Source organism: Bombina bombina, chromosome 4, assembly GCF_027579735.1.
Source record: "Bombina bombina isolate aBomBom1 chromosome 4, aBomBom1.pri, whole genome shotgun sequence".
NCBI classification, from domain to species: Eukaryota; Metazoa; Chordata; class Amphibia; order Anura; family Bombinatoridae; genus Bombina; species Bombina bombina.
Genome location: NC_069502.1, coordinates 331,617,436 through 331,632,635, shown reverse-complemented (window position 1 = coordinate 331,632,635; position 15,200 = coordinate 331,617,436). Strand labels below are relative to the sequence as shown.

General features: G+C 38.3%; 1 protein-coding gene across 1 annotated transcript in view; it reads left to right on the top strand.

Moving 5' to 3' along the window:
• PLCH1 (phospholipase C eta 1) overlaps positions 1 to 15,200 on the top strand; it is a 458,827-nt gene that overhangs the window by 415,857 nt on the left and 27,770 nt on the right. Inside the window, exons 16-17 of the mRNA XM_053710072.1 lie at positions 1,894 to 2,073; positions 13,537 to 13,644. Coding sequence (XP_053566047.1) covers positions 1,894 to 2,073; positions 13,537 to 13,644 — 288 coding nt within the window. The remainder of the gene's footprint in view (positions 1 to 1,893; positions 2,074 to 13,536; positions 13,645 to 15,200) is intronic.

Below are 15,200 nucleotides of genomic sequence, written 5' to 3'. Positions count from 1 at the left end.
AATAGCTATTGTACCTGGTTAAAATAAATACAAAGTTGCCTGTAAAATAAATATTAATCCTAACATAGCTACAATATAATTATTAGTTATATTGTAGCTATATTAGGGTTTATTTTACAGGTAAGTATTTAGCTTTAAATAGGAATAATTTATTTAATAATATTTATTTTATTTCGTTAGATTTAAATTATATTTAACTTAGGGGGGTGTTAGGGTTAGACTTAGCTTTAGGGGTTAATCCATTTATTAGAGTAGCGGCGAGATCTGGTCAGCAGATTAGGGGTTAATAATTGAAGTTAGGTGTCGGCGATGTTAGGGAGGGCAGATTAGGGGTTAATACTATTTCTTATAGGGTTATTGAGGCGGGAGTGAGGCGGATTAGGGGTTAATAACTTTATTATAGTAGCGGTGAGGTGCGGTCGGCAGATTAGGGGTTAATTATTGTAGGTAGCTGGCGGCGACGTTGTGGGGGGCAGATTAGGGGTTAATAAATATAATATAGGGGTCGGCGGTGTTAGGGGCAGCAGATTAGGGGTACATAGGGATAACGTAGGTTGCGGCAGTGTACGGAGCGGCAGATTAGGGGTTAATAATAAAATGCAGGGGTCAGCGATAGCGGCGGCGGCAGATTAGGGGTTAATAAGTGTAAGGTTAGGGGTGTTTAGACTCGGGGTAGGTGCAGACATAGGAAGAGTTTCCCCATAGTAAACAATGGGGCTGCGTTAGGAGCTGAACGCTGCTTTTTTGCAGGTGTTAGGTTTTTTTTCAGCTCAAACTGCCCCATTGTTTCCTATGGGGGAATCATGCACGAGCACGTTTTTGAAGCTGGCCGCGTCCGTAAGCACCGCTGGTATTGAGAGTTGCAGTTGCGGTAAATATGCTCTACGCTCCTTTTTTGGAGCCTAACGCAGCCCTTCTGTGAACTCTAAATACCAGCGGTATTTAAAAGGTGCGGCCAGAAAAAAGCATGCGTAGCTAACGCACCCCTTCTAACACCCCTTCTAACGCAAAACTCTAAATCTAGGCGTAAATTTCTTAATTCTCTTTGTATCATTTGTTGAAGAAACAGCACATGGCTGAACCAATATTATGAAGCATATATGTGCAGAAACCAATCAGCAGCTGAGCGTAATTACAGTAGGTATCATTATCAACAAAGAATACAAAGAGACGGAAACAAATTAGATAATAGAAGTAAATTGGGAAGTTGTATAAAATTGTATGCTCTCTCTGAGGGCCTGATATGCAAAACCTCGCCACCCAGGTGAGATATTCTATGAAGTCTCATTGGTACGGGAAATCCCTGAAAAAAAATTAGAAACACAAATTTTAACTTGAGTCCTTTTTATGTTGCTATATAATGTTCTTGATGTGAAACAGAGACTCTTACATTACAATACAAGCTCTACAAAGATTTTGCATGGTTTCTTTCCATGCCAGCGAGGTTTTGAGTATCAGGCCCAGAATCACAAAAGAAAAAATGTGGGTTTCATGGCCCTTTTAAATATATGGCATCAACATTTTCAAGATGACCACCACAAGTCCTTTTAAGAATTATTAATTTTGTGTATCAGTTTATTTTGCTCAAAATATTTTGAGAAGAACATTTAAAGCTATGGTTAATATAGTAACTTTCTATTGTCTAATGCATGAAGCCGTAATCACAAACATACAAAACAATGTAATTGTGTATGTTACTATTTCAAGATATAATGCAGTTTATTTATGATAAAATACAGGGAGTTACTACTTTCATACAGTTTTTACTAAAGAAAAAACATATTGGTTAAATATTCTTTTCCTGCCTGAATTTGGAATAATTAAGGTTTCATTGTTAAGATTTGCTCACTAAACTTTTATTTAATATTTTCGTGATCCTCTTATATGTTACAGGGACCACAGGAAATGTTTTATCCTTCAGTGAAACAAGAGCTCACCATGTAGTTCAACAAAAGTCAGAGCAGTTAATGTTGTATAACCAAAAACAGTTGACCAGGATATATCCATCTGCGTACAGGATAGATTCCAGCAATTTCAACCCTGTACCGTACTGGAATGCCGGAATCCAGCTAGGTAAGTAGCGATATTAACTTAGAGAACGTGACATGAGTTTGTCAAAAGGACTTGCGTCTAAAGGATCCCATTAATTATATAGATTATAGTAAAATATTTTTAAAGGACCATTAAAGGGACACTCAAGTCAAAATAAACTTTTATGATTTAGATAGAGCATGCAGTTTTAAGAAACTTTCTAATTTAGTTCCATTATCAAATTTTGCATAGTCTTTTTATATTCACACTTTATGGTGAACAAGATCCTACTGAGCATGTGCACAGGATATACGTATACTCGTCTGTGATTGGCTGATGTCTGTCACATGATACAGGCGGCCGGACAATGGGAGGACAAACACATTTGTCAGAAAAAAAATATACTGCTTATTTGAAATTCAGAGTAAAGGCTATTGCCTTGTCTTTTATTATGTACTTGTTAATTATGTAATTCTACTGCATTGAGTGGTCCATAGAATTGCACAGTCATCGGTTGCAATATTATTTACTCTGGATTTTAAATGAGCAGTAGAATTTTTATCTGATACATTTCTGAATTTGCCGGCTCCCACAAGCCAATAACAGACTCACATTCGTGTACACTGTGAACTTGTGCACATACTCAGTAGTAGGTTGTGCCTCAGAAAGTGTGTGTATAACAAGTGAACACAATTTGATAAGTAAAGTAAATTGGAAAATCTTAAACCGGCATGACCTATCTTCTAAAGCATGAAAATGTAATTTTAACTTTAGTGTCCCTTTAAAGGGAAATGCTTTTTTTTAATTAACTTTAAAGATCAAGGATGTGACTAAAACATTTTAACACAACAATTAGGTGGAATTTGGTAAGCACAACAGGGCCTGATGTGCCTAGAGGTACAGTATATGGCACATTTTATTGGTGAGGACCACAAAAGGCCAAAATGTATTTTGTTAAGAGGGTAATTTCAGGGCTGGAATTCTCCTTTTATACTGGGAAAGACTGACACTTGGGAACGTTCTTTATGACAGCCACAGGTGGGCTAAAATAGGTTTCTCTTCAAGTAAGAATGTTTTATAGAACAAACTAATGAGGTTTTGTTCATTCCTTGTTTGGTTCTTTTTTGACAGTTTGTGTTTAATAAATGTGCATGTTATTCCTATTTTTAGTGTTGACCATAGGTTCAGATCAGGATATCTTTCTATGCATTGCAAAGCTTTCTGTCACACAAGTGGTTAACAAGAGTTTTCATGATTTCAGCTTACAGCCCTCAGCCTTAAACCTTGCTCAGTGACATTTTAATATTGCAGCATATTAATGTAATGAGGGAGAAAGTTGCCTGCTTTTAGATCATCACAGCATTTTGTTGTCATTGAATGAGCAACATCACTACAGTAATATTTAAATTGTAACTCAGTTACTAAGCCTCAATGGCCACTAACATATATGAAGCCTTAATGGAATTTTAACTCACCTAATGAATACATTTTATAAATGATTTTAATTGAAACATAATTAGGAAAGCACAGGGAACTTTAGGGTGCTATATATCCTATGGGATTTAGGTTGAGCACCTATGCTTTAAAATGCAGTCACCTTGAAAGTGTTAGGTCTGGATTTGAGAATTGTCTTTTCTTTCATATAGGTGGCGAGAGTCCACAAGCTTGTTACTGATGGGATATACATTCCTTATTACAAAAGAAATTTAATATTGGCACTGTGAATATAATGATAGGAAAAAAAGGGAATATAGTAATCCCTGGTGCTGATCCTTAAAAAAGTATATAATAATAAGGAAAGGGGAAAGACAAGGACAAGAAGGGGTTAAGTAGCACTCATTTCCTATATAGAAGGTAGTAGCATTGAAATTATTCAACTACTATGTGTGTAAATCAGTTAAAAAAACCTTACTTTATTAATCACTATTATAAACCAAACTAATAAATATACAGAACCCCTAACAAATGCTTGTGCACAAATAGACTGCAGCACCCAGAGATAGAATGCAGCTCAAACCACCCCCCTGTATTCCTGGCCGGTAACAGGATACGCCGGCTTCAGGTGCCAGGGATGGCTGAGTGCTCCTGTAAAATCTCGTGCAATCTATTGCTAAGCGTAGGAGCGATATAATTAGTATTAAAAACAAAGCCAAACTAAAGTAGTTAAGCTAGAGTGAGCACACAAACGCGTTTCGGCCGAGTAGCGGCCTTTCTCAATGTGTTATCTTAAAAATGACAAGCCGAGTGTGAAGCTGAAACCGCTTTAAATAGCCCGGTTCTGTATAACAGGGACCAATGGGGGCGCGATTATTGCGTACGCCCCCTTCAGAACCAATCATCAGTGCTGTGCTGCACACATATGTTTCATTGGTACATTGTTCCGGAATGGCTGTGATAGCATTGTTACTATCCAATCAGGATTCACCCATATTATTTATGTTGTTACACTTAGCACTGTATTACAGAAAGGACTGATAATATAGCGATTATTTTACTTCACTCATTTATATCTCTTATCCTTGCGTGCACCCTTTAAAGAAAAAATCTACTTTAAACGGTATCGAGTACAGAATGGCCGCGATTTAGAGAGATGGATTATATTAACCCTTTCTACTCTCCGTGGTTCTACTCGATACCATATTATCATCCCCATTAGTAAAAGGCATTATGGATATCGTATCCTAGAAGATCAATGTTGTTAGTCAGACATGAAATTGTGAGCTGTGCACCATTGACACAGACTCAGGGTATACTATGACTTTTACCTATGCACATTAGTCACAATATTCTATTATCCTGTTCATGTAGGACAAGATTAAAAACATTATGAACATGAATTGCCTTCGGTCAAACTAAAAACATGGTTAACCTGATAGTATTATGATGTTAATCAAACATAGTTTTTATTATCTTGTGATTGCGAAACACCACCTAGATAAATAATATTTTTGTTTATTGTAGTATGAGATAGATTCAGAATGTTTGTTATCTCACAAAAATGAAACATCTTCTATGTACCTAGGTCAATCCCTTAAGGATTTAGTTACCTCTCTCATCTATACTTAGGTTTATTTTTAGGTTTGAAAACAAAACATATCCTAAAGCATATATCAATAGTTCATATAGACTTCTTGTCTCATTGATTTTCAACATATGTTGTTACGATCCAAAAAATCTTTAACTTGGGAATTCTGGGTGCACGTCTAGATAGAGATGTTTTATGAAACTCTTACATATGTACACTATTATTTACAGAATTATTTACAGTTGTATCGAATTCACAGGAAGACCCAAAAATTATTATTCTCATTCATGCCCTGTGGCATCACACAATCCAGATTGAATATCCATTTTGCTTCTTTTTGGAGCAAAATTGTTTCTATATTTCCTCCACGAATGCCTGGGCGTAGGCTTTCTAAACCCCAACATCTGAATGTACTGGTTTTACCCTTATGATGGTATAGGAAATGTCTAGCAACACTTGTAATTTGTTTGCCATTTTCGATATCTTTCGCAGCATTTCGAATATTACTAAGATGTTCCGTCATCCTCTTTCCCATTGGTCTTGTGGTCATACCTACATATAATAAATTACAGCTGCAGGTTAAGCAGTATATGACATTAGGAGTTTTGCAAGTTATGTGGCTCTGAATAGTCCACCGTTTGTTGAATCTGTCCATCATTACTTTCTTTTTTACCATGTGTGTACATATTTTACAGTTTCCACATGCTATCGAACCTTTGTAAAGAGGGGTTTTTTTTGCATTTCTATCAAAATGGCTTTGGGTTAGCTGGTCACTCAGGTTGCCTGCTCTTCTATATGTGAATTGGGGTTTTGTAGGGATTATAGAGTTTAGCTGGTCATCAGATTGTAAAATATGCCAGTGTTTGAGTATTATGTTGGATACTTGATTGCTTTGACTGGAATAAGTTGAGATAAATCTCAAAGAGTTGAGATTATCCTCTGATTTTTTGGGTTCTAATAGTTCCTGTCTATTCTTATTTATTGCTCGCTGATAGGCTCTCTTTAAGGATTTCTTTGAATGCCCTCGTTGTAGCAATCTGTCTCTTAGTTCATTTGCTGCTTTTTGGAATGATTCAATAGATGAACTATTCCTGCGAATCCTTAGGTATTCTCCTATTGGCAGGCTTTTTATTGTGTTTGGATGATGAAAGCTCTGCGCATGCAAAATGTTATTTGTTGCAGTCGGTTTCCTAAAGGAGTCTGTTTCTAAGTGGTCATACACTTTCTTAATAACTAAGTCCAGGAACTCCACCTTGTGGTAATCCTGTGTCATAGTTAGAAAAAGCCCAAAAGAATTGTTATTAAGGAGCGAAATGAACTCATTGAGTGTTTCTATAGATACATTCCTACCAGGAGGGGGCAAAGTTTCCCAAACCTCAAATACCTATAAATACACCTCCCACCTTACTCATACCTCAGTTTTTTAAACTTTGCCTCCTTAGGAGGTGGTTAAGCATGATGTGCTTGATTCTTCAGTGAAAGGCGCTTCTAAGCATATTGAAGCCCAGTTCCTCACTAAGTACAGTGTTTGTCTGAGGGATGTGAAGGGAGTATTGCCTGAATTGTCTTTTTTTAATTTAAATAAAATCTTTATAGCCACAATCAGAAAATTAACTTGCCAATGATATATCTAAATAGACACAGAGAGAAGCACACTCACAGGAACGAACAACCGGCTCAATACTATTGTTAGCCTGTTCTATGGCGATTTACCACCTGGGTGCAGATTCTTTTAGCCCAGTAATTCTTTTCACAGAGAAGAACATTCCTGTAGTATATCAGTCTGATCCCGCGGTCAGTCCAGCGCCGAAATACCAGGCAATTCCTCTCTGAACAAGGAACACAGCAACCCCATACAATATCTATATTTCTATATATATATATATATATATAGTGCTATATATTTAGGACTTAAAGAACCATAGTTTTCTTTCACAGACTAGCGTCATATCTATAATGTTTAGCAACACCAGAACAAGGTATCATGATCTCAGGTTAAAGAGGTAGTAGGTTTAGGATTTAATTGCATATGCGCTTATCTACAGAAAGGATGGCTGATTCATGCAATAGATTTCCGTAAGTGATGGTAGCGTTAATTTATAATGCAGTTCATAAATGTGTGGGATATGCATAAGTCTATCCTAAGAATCATATGTAAGAAGAAAATATTGATAGACTTAATGCGTCTTTTCGTTCTTATCTACAATCAAATGTTATTATTTTTTTTTTTAAATATATAAACTGTAAAGGGACACTCTAATATACAAATAGCAGCCCTTACTCTTATTTTTTGCATTGCTAATCTCACCTAACCATGGGGCTGATCACTCTATCGTTTGATAATAGCTGCAGATGTTGGCAATGAGTAAAACGCATTTTTACACTAATAAAAATAGCGTTAGCACACGCACAATCTTGAAATATTGCACTTGTTGGGTTAGCGGGACTGAAGATCTTGCATAAAGGGTTAGGGCTACATAAAAAACTGCATCAAACACAACATAAATACATTAAACAACAAATTGCATTAAAATATAGTGTTACACTCATATATACACTATTTAATAAAATTATTCACATACATATTAAAACTAAAAAGTTTAAAGAGTTAAAGGGTTAAAAGTTATATGGTATATGACAAGGTGTTTGAAAGGAAAGGGCTATAATGTATATATACATACATATACGTGTCTAATTATGTGTATATATGTATATATCCATATGTATATACAGGGAGTGCAGAATTATTAGGCAAATTAGTATTTTGACCACATCATCCTCTTTATGCATGTTGTCTTACTCCAAGCTGTATAGGCTCGAAAGCCTACTACCAATTAAGCATATTAGGTGATGTGCATCTCTGTAATGAGAAGGGGTGTGGTCTAATGACATCAACACCCTATATCAGGTGTGCATAATTATTAGGCAACTTCCTTTCCTTTGGCAAAATGGGTCAAAAGAAGGACTTGACAGGCTCAGAAAAGTCAAAAATAGTGAGATATCTTGCAGAGGGATGCAGCACTCTTAAAATTGCAAAGCTTCTGAAGCGTGATCATCGAACAATCAAGTGTTTCATTCAAAATAGTCAACAGGGTCGCAAGAAGCGTGTGGAAAAACCAAGGCGCAAAATAACTGCCCATGAACTGAGAAAAGTCAAGCGTGCAGCTGCCAAGATGCCACTTGCCACCAGTTTGGCCATATTTCAGAGCTGCAACATCACTGGAGTGCCCAAAAGCACAAGGTGTGCAATACTCAGAGACATGGCCAAGGTAAGAAAGGCTGAAAGATGACCACCACTGAACAAGACACACAAGCTGAAACGTCAAGACTGGGCCAAGAAATATCTCAAGACTGATTTTTCTAAGGTTTTATGGACTAATGAAATGAGAGTGAGTCTTGATGGGCCAGATGGATGGGCCCGTGGCTGGATTGGTAAAGGGCAGAGAGCTCCAGTCCAACTCAGACGCCAGCAAGGTGGAGTACTGGTTTGGGCTGGTATCATCAAAGATGAGCTTGTGCGGCCTTTTCGGGTTGAGGATGGAGTCAAGCTCAACTCCCAGTCCTACTGCCAGTTTCTGGAAGACACCTTCTTCAAGCAGTGGTACAGGAAGAAGTCTGCATCCTTCAAGAAAAACATGATTTTCATGCAGGACAATGCTCCATCACACGCGTCCAAGTACTCCACAGCGTGGCTGGCAAGAAAGGGTTTAAAAGAAGAAAATCTAATGACATGGCCTCCTTGTTCACCTGATCTGAACCCCATTGAGAACCTGTGGTCCATCATCAAATGTGAGATTTACAAGGAGGGAAAACAGTACACCTCTCGGAACAGTGTCTGGGAGGCTGTGGTTGCTGCTGCACGCAATGTTGATGGTGAACAGATCAAAACACTGACAGAATCCATGGATGGCAGGCTTTTGAGTGTCCTTGCAAAGAAAGGTGGCTATATTGGTCACTGATTTGTTTTTGTTTTGTTTTTGAATGTCAGAAATGTATATTTGTGAATGTTGAAATGTTATATTGGTTTCACTGGTAAAAATAAATAATTGAAATGGGTATATATTTGTTTTTTGTCAAGTTGCCTAATAATTATGCACAGTAATAGTCACCTGCACACACAGATATCCCCCTAAAATAGCTATAACAAAAACAAACTAAAAACTACTTCCAAAACTATTCAGCTTTGATATTAATGAGTTTTTTGGGTTCATTGCGAACATGGTTGTTGTTCAATAATAAAATTAATCCTCAAAAATACAACTTGCCTAATAATTCTGCACTCCCTGTATGTGTATAAGTCAAATACCAGAAAACATGAAAAAAAATTTTTTTTTAATTCAATTTTAATATTTAACCCCTTAATGACCACAGCACTTTCCATTTTCTGTCCATTTGGGACCAAGGCTATTTTTACATTTTTGAGATGTTTGTGTTTAGCTGTAATTTTCCTCTTACTCATTTACTGTACCCACACATATTATATACCGTTTTTCTCGCCATTAAATGGACTTTCTAAAGATACCATTATTTTCATCATATCTTATAGTTTACTATAAAAAAAAATATAAAATATGAGGAAAAAATGGAAAAAAACACACTTTTTCTAACTTTGACCCCCAAAATCTGTTACACATCTACAACCACCAAAAAACACCCATGCTAAATAGTTTCTAAATTTTGTCCTGATTTTAGAAATACCCAATGTTTACATGTTTTTTGCTTTTTTTGTAAACTATAGGGCCATAAATACAAGTAGCACTTTGCTATTTCCAAACCATTTCTTTTCAAAATTAGCGATAGTTACATTAGAACACTGATATCTTTCAAAAAATCGTTCACTTTTCACAAATTTTTTCACAAACTTTTGGTTTCTCACTGAAATTATTTACAAACAGCTTGTGCAATTATGGCATACATGGTTGTAAATTCTTCTCTGGGATCCCCTTTGTTCAGAAATAGCAGACATATATGACTTTGGCGTTGCTTTTTGGTAATTAGAAGGCAGCTAAATGCCACTGCGCACCACACGTGTATTATGCCCAGCAGTGAAGGGGTTAATTAGGGAGCATGTAGGGAGCTTTTTGGGGTAGTTTTAGCTTTAGTGTAGTGTGGTAGACAACCCCAAGTATTGATCTAGGCCAATTTTGGTATATTTCATGCCACCATTTCACCGCCAAATGCGATCAAATTAAAAAAAAGTTACATTTTTCTCAATTTTAGGTTTCTCACTGAAATTATTTACAAACAGCTTGTGCAATTATGGCACAAATGGTTGTAAATGCTTCTCTGGGATCCCCTTTGTTCAGAAATAGCAGACATATATGGCTTTGGCATTGCTTTTTGGTAATTAGAAGGCCTCTAAATGCTGCTGCGCATCACACGTGTATTATGGCTAGCAGTGAAGGGGTTAATTATGTAGCTTGTAGGGAGCTTGCAGGGTTAATTTTATCTTTAGTGTAGAGCTCAGCCTCCCACCTGAAACATCAGACCCCCTGATCCCTCCCAAACAGCTCTCTTCCCTCCCCCACCCCACAATTGTCCCCGCCATCTTAAGTACTGGCAGAAACTCTGCCAGTAATAAAATAAAAGGTATTTGGCCCTTTTTTTAAAAAAAAAAGAAGAAGCATATTTACATATGCTGATGTGTAGAATCCCCCCTTAGACCCCAACCTCACTGATCCCCCACCAAACATCTCTCTAACCCTTCCCCTCTGCCTTAATGGGCGCCATCTTGGGTACTGGCAGCTGTCTGCCAGTACCCAGTTTTGTAAAAAATGTGGCTTTTCTTAAAAAAAAAAATCCCTTTTCTGTAGTGTAGCTTTCCCCCCCCCCCACCAAGACCAACCCCCAACCCCTTCCAGATCCCTTAGATTACATTTATAATACTGAAAATGTATTTTTTTTTTTACTTTGAACTTTTTTTTTCTGTAGTGTAGCGGTTCCCACCCGCTCCCGCCCGTGCACGCGAAGGCCCACCACCCCCCGTGCACGCGCGCGCTCCTGTGCGCGCCCCGTAGGTCCCGCCCCCGATCCCACCCCCCTCCACTCCACACACAGCATCGATGGCCGCCCACCCGCCTCCCACGTAAGCTCCCACCCGCCAACGATACCGGCCACCGATGTCCGGTGCAGAGAGGGCTACAGAGTGGCTCTCTCTGCATCGGATGGCCAAGGGGGGTTATTGCAGGATGCCTCCATATCGAGGCATCACTGCAATAACCGGAAAGCAGCTGGAAGCGAGCAGGATCGATTCCAGCTGCTTTCTAGACCAAGGACGTACGCCACACGTCCTAGGTCATTAACTGTATTTTTTTTGAGGACGTGTGGCGTACGTCCTTGGTCGTTAAGGGGTTAATAATGTTTTTTTACTGTGTATGTACTGTAAATATTTTACATTCCAATGTTCTTCACATAGGGAAAATGTTCTATGTATTTTTAATTAGATATTCCTATATATATATATATATATATATATATATATATATATTTATAAAAATAAAAAAGAACATTTTCTTCTATGTGAAGAATATTTGAATGTAAAATAGCTTTGGGTTAGCATTGTAGGCTAAGTGCCATATATATATATATATATATATATATATATATATATATATATATATTACAAAAAAAAATTCACATTTTTTCTCTCGCAAAATATAAATTATTTAAAAAGAAAAAAAAAGAACATTTTCTTCTATGTGAAGAATATTTGAATGTAAAATAGCTTTTGGTTAGCGCCAGGTTAGCGTGCGAGCAATATGTGTTAGGATTTTCTCAGTTTGCGCTCTCCATTAAAGTCTATGAAGTTAGCGTGCATCAGCTATAGCTCGCATGTGAACAATTTAATTATGGCGGTGTTTGCGAAGAGAAAAAGCACTAAATAGCATGCAACTTGTAATGTGGCCACAAATCGTTATCTGCCAAATACAAGTGTAAATTTGTGATCCAACATTATGGGCCAATGATCTATACCTCACAAGATCAGACGTGGTTTTTCACGTCGACCCTCGCAGGAGCTGCCCTTGTGGAATTATCTTTAAAAAGGCGCAGTCCTGGCAAGTGGCGAGATATCCCCTATTGAAATTAATGGAGATTGCTGGAAATAGAAACATTGCAGCCAATATAAGTCTCATTACTCTGCTTTCGGCATAAAGCATCTTGCAATCGCCTATATTTTCATATGCATGTGCTTTTCTTTTAGGGTGTTAAGTATTTTAAATATTTTGCGAGAAAAAAAAAGTGAAATTTTTTATAAACGCCCAAGGAACACCCATGTTCAGCCCATTTTACGATAAAACCACAATTATGCTTTGTATTTTGTACTTAAAAGTACTAATTTTGATGTGTTTTTTGCACATCCAGTGTTCTTAAATTACGATTTACGCTGTTCATATTTAATACAATTTATTCCTGTGTAATTTACATACAAGATTCGATTTTCGTTTAGTTTTTCATATAACTGCATGAAATAGACACTACTATAAAGAATAATATACACAGAGACTGATCTAAAAACCTTTTTAAAAACGTACTTAGAAGCTTGAAGTTTAGCTCTGTTGAACAGGTTTAGGCTGGGACACCCACTGAAATGGGCTGGGAAAGCAAGATAAGCAGACCCCCCCTCCTCCCTCCCCTGCATATGAAAAGACCCTTTACACAAACATCAGCAAGCTGGAGTAGGTAGACAAGAGTCTACTTCTAAAACTTTGGGACTTGGTCAGGAGTCTGAAAATCAGCACAATGTTATTTAATAGTAAGCAAAGGTATAACATTTTTACAAAATAAACCCTGTATGGGCTATATAAATGGATCATCTACAAAACATTTATGTAAAGAACAATCTAGTGTACAATGTCCCTTTAAAGGGAGCTGATCTGGGATGTTAGAAAAAAACGTCACTGAAAAGTGCCTTTACATTGCGGTCTATGGGTAACTGTGTGCTCTCTATAAATATACATGTATATGCTTATATACATATATATTTATGTTAATATGTATATATATATTTCAATTTGCTGCCCATCACTGTTGGACTTATCTCCTCTAGGGTCTCATGCTGTGACTATGGAAGGGCACTCTTGTGAGCACAACACTTCCATGCAATTGCGTTCCCATTGCGGGCCACTTCTTATACCAGTGCACAATTACGTGTGCTGGTATTATGTGTGGAGCAAAAATACTGTATATTGCTTCCGCGAAAGCACAATTTTACACTCCAGTCGTAATCTGGCCTATAATTGCTAATTATATTAAAAAGTTTTCATTGAAACTTCATACAAATAATACAGTTGCTTTTGTATTTCTTCTGGTAAAAAGCAATCATTGGGTTTGCATAACATCTTTCTATTGTGCATTTAAAAAAAAAAAAAAAAACATTCTAAAACAAATCTTGCATTAAACATTTAAGTAAACTATTTAAACTAAAAATGTTTTAAATTAATTTTAAACAATTTTTTATGTGAACTCTTCTAAATTTCCAGTGGCGCTGAACTATCAGACGGAGGGACGCATGATGGAATTAAATCATGCAAAATTCAAGCTAAATGGAAATTGTGGATATGTCCTCAAACCACAGCAAATGTGCAAAGGTAATATTTATTCTAGTTAAACATTTGTGCAGTACAGTTTTACTGTTTTTGCATGACAACAATTAAAGTATTACAAACTAATTATATATAGACATACAAAGGAAATAGTATGTCGCCTCCATAACAAAAATTAATTAGTAAAGTAATATCAAAGCGATCATAATCACATCCATATCTTTATTGAGCTACCAGTCATGCAAGCACTAACACAAAAATTAGGTTAAAAACACATAACCTTAGCTGGGCTATGCCTTAAATGAGTATGTGCCAATATACTATTGTAGAGAGCAGAGGGAATGTTAGGTTAGTAAAAATGACAAATATACTAGGCTCCATCAATCCGGGAGCTCTGATTATCCTATATAATAAAAGGCCAAGTGTGTTTTTCCAAAGCTGTCATGCGCAGTAGAGACAGCACGAGGACAAACACACCTGGCCTTTGAGTCCCTAGCTGATCTGCGGCAGAAGTGGGCGTGGCCGAATGTGAGCGGAGGTGTGGCCGGCATGAAGGGGCGTGTCCGGTTGTGAAGGGGGCATGGCCTGGCGTGGTCACACGATAGAGGGAAGAGAGATAGAGAGGGGAGAGTGATAGAGAGATATAGAGGGGGGAGAGATAGAGAGGGGAAAGAGAGAGGGGAGAGAGAGTGAGGGAGAGAGAAGGGGGGAGAGAGCACAAAAGAGAGGGGGAGAGAGAGCACAAAAGAGAGGGAGGAAGAGAGAGCGCAAAAGAGGGGGAGAGAGAGAGCACAAAAGAGAGGGGGGAAGAGCGCAAAAGAGAGGGGGGAGAGAGAGCGCAAAAAAGAGGGGGGGGGAGAGAGTGCAAAAGAGAGGGGGAGAGAGCGCAAAAGAGAGGGGTGGAGAGAGAGCGCAAAAGAGAGGGGGGAGAGAGAGCGCAAAAGAGAGGGGGGAGAGAGAGCGCAAAAGAGAGGGGGGAGATAGAGCGCAAAAAAGAGGGGGGAGAGAGAGCGCAAAAGAGAGGGGGGGGAGAGAGAGTGCAAAAGAGAGGGGGGAGAGAGAACGCAAAAGAGAGGGGGGAGAGAGAGCGCAAAAGAGAGGGGGAGAGAGGGGGGGAGAGAGCGCAAAAGAGATGGGGGAGAGAGAGAGTGCAAAAGAGATGGGGGAGAGCGAGAGCGCAAAAGAGAGGGGAGAGAGCGCAAAGAGAGGGGGGAGAGAGCTCAAAAGAGAGGGGGGAGAGAGAGAGAGCAAAAGAGAGGGGGGAGAGAGAGAGCAAAAGAGAGGGGGAGAGAGAGCGCAAAAGAGAGGGGGAGAGAGAGAGCACAAAAGAGAGGGGGAGAGAGAGAGCACGAAAGAGATGGGGAGAGAGAGAGAGCGCAAAAGAGAGGGGGAGAGAGAGAGCTCAAAAGAGAGGGGGGAGAGAGAAAGCTCAAAGTGAGGGGGAGAAAGAGAGGGGGGAGAGAGAGCAAGGGGTGGGACCGCTGTACTGCAAAAAATGGCCCATGTGAACGGGCTTTAGGACTAGTCGTTAATATTAAGGGAACAAATGTGCTTAATGGCCCTAATAAGGATTGAATATCTGAAACGTTGCTTATTTTGTA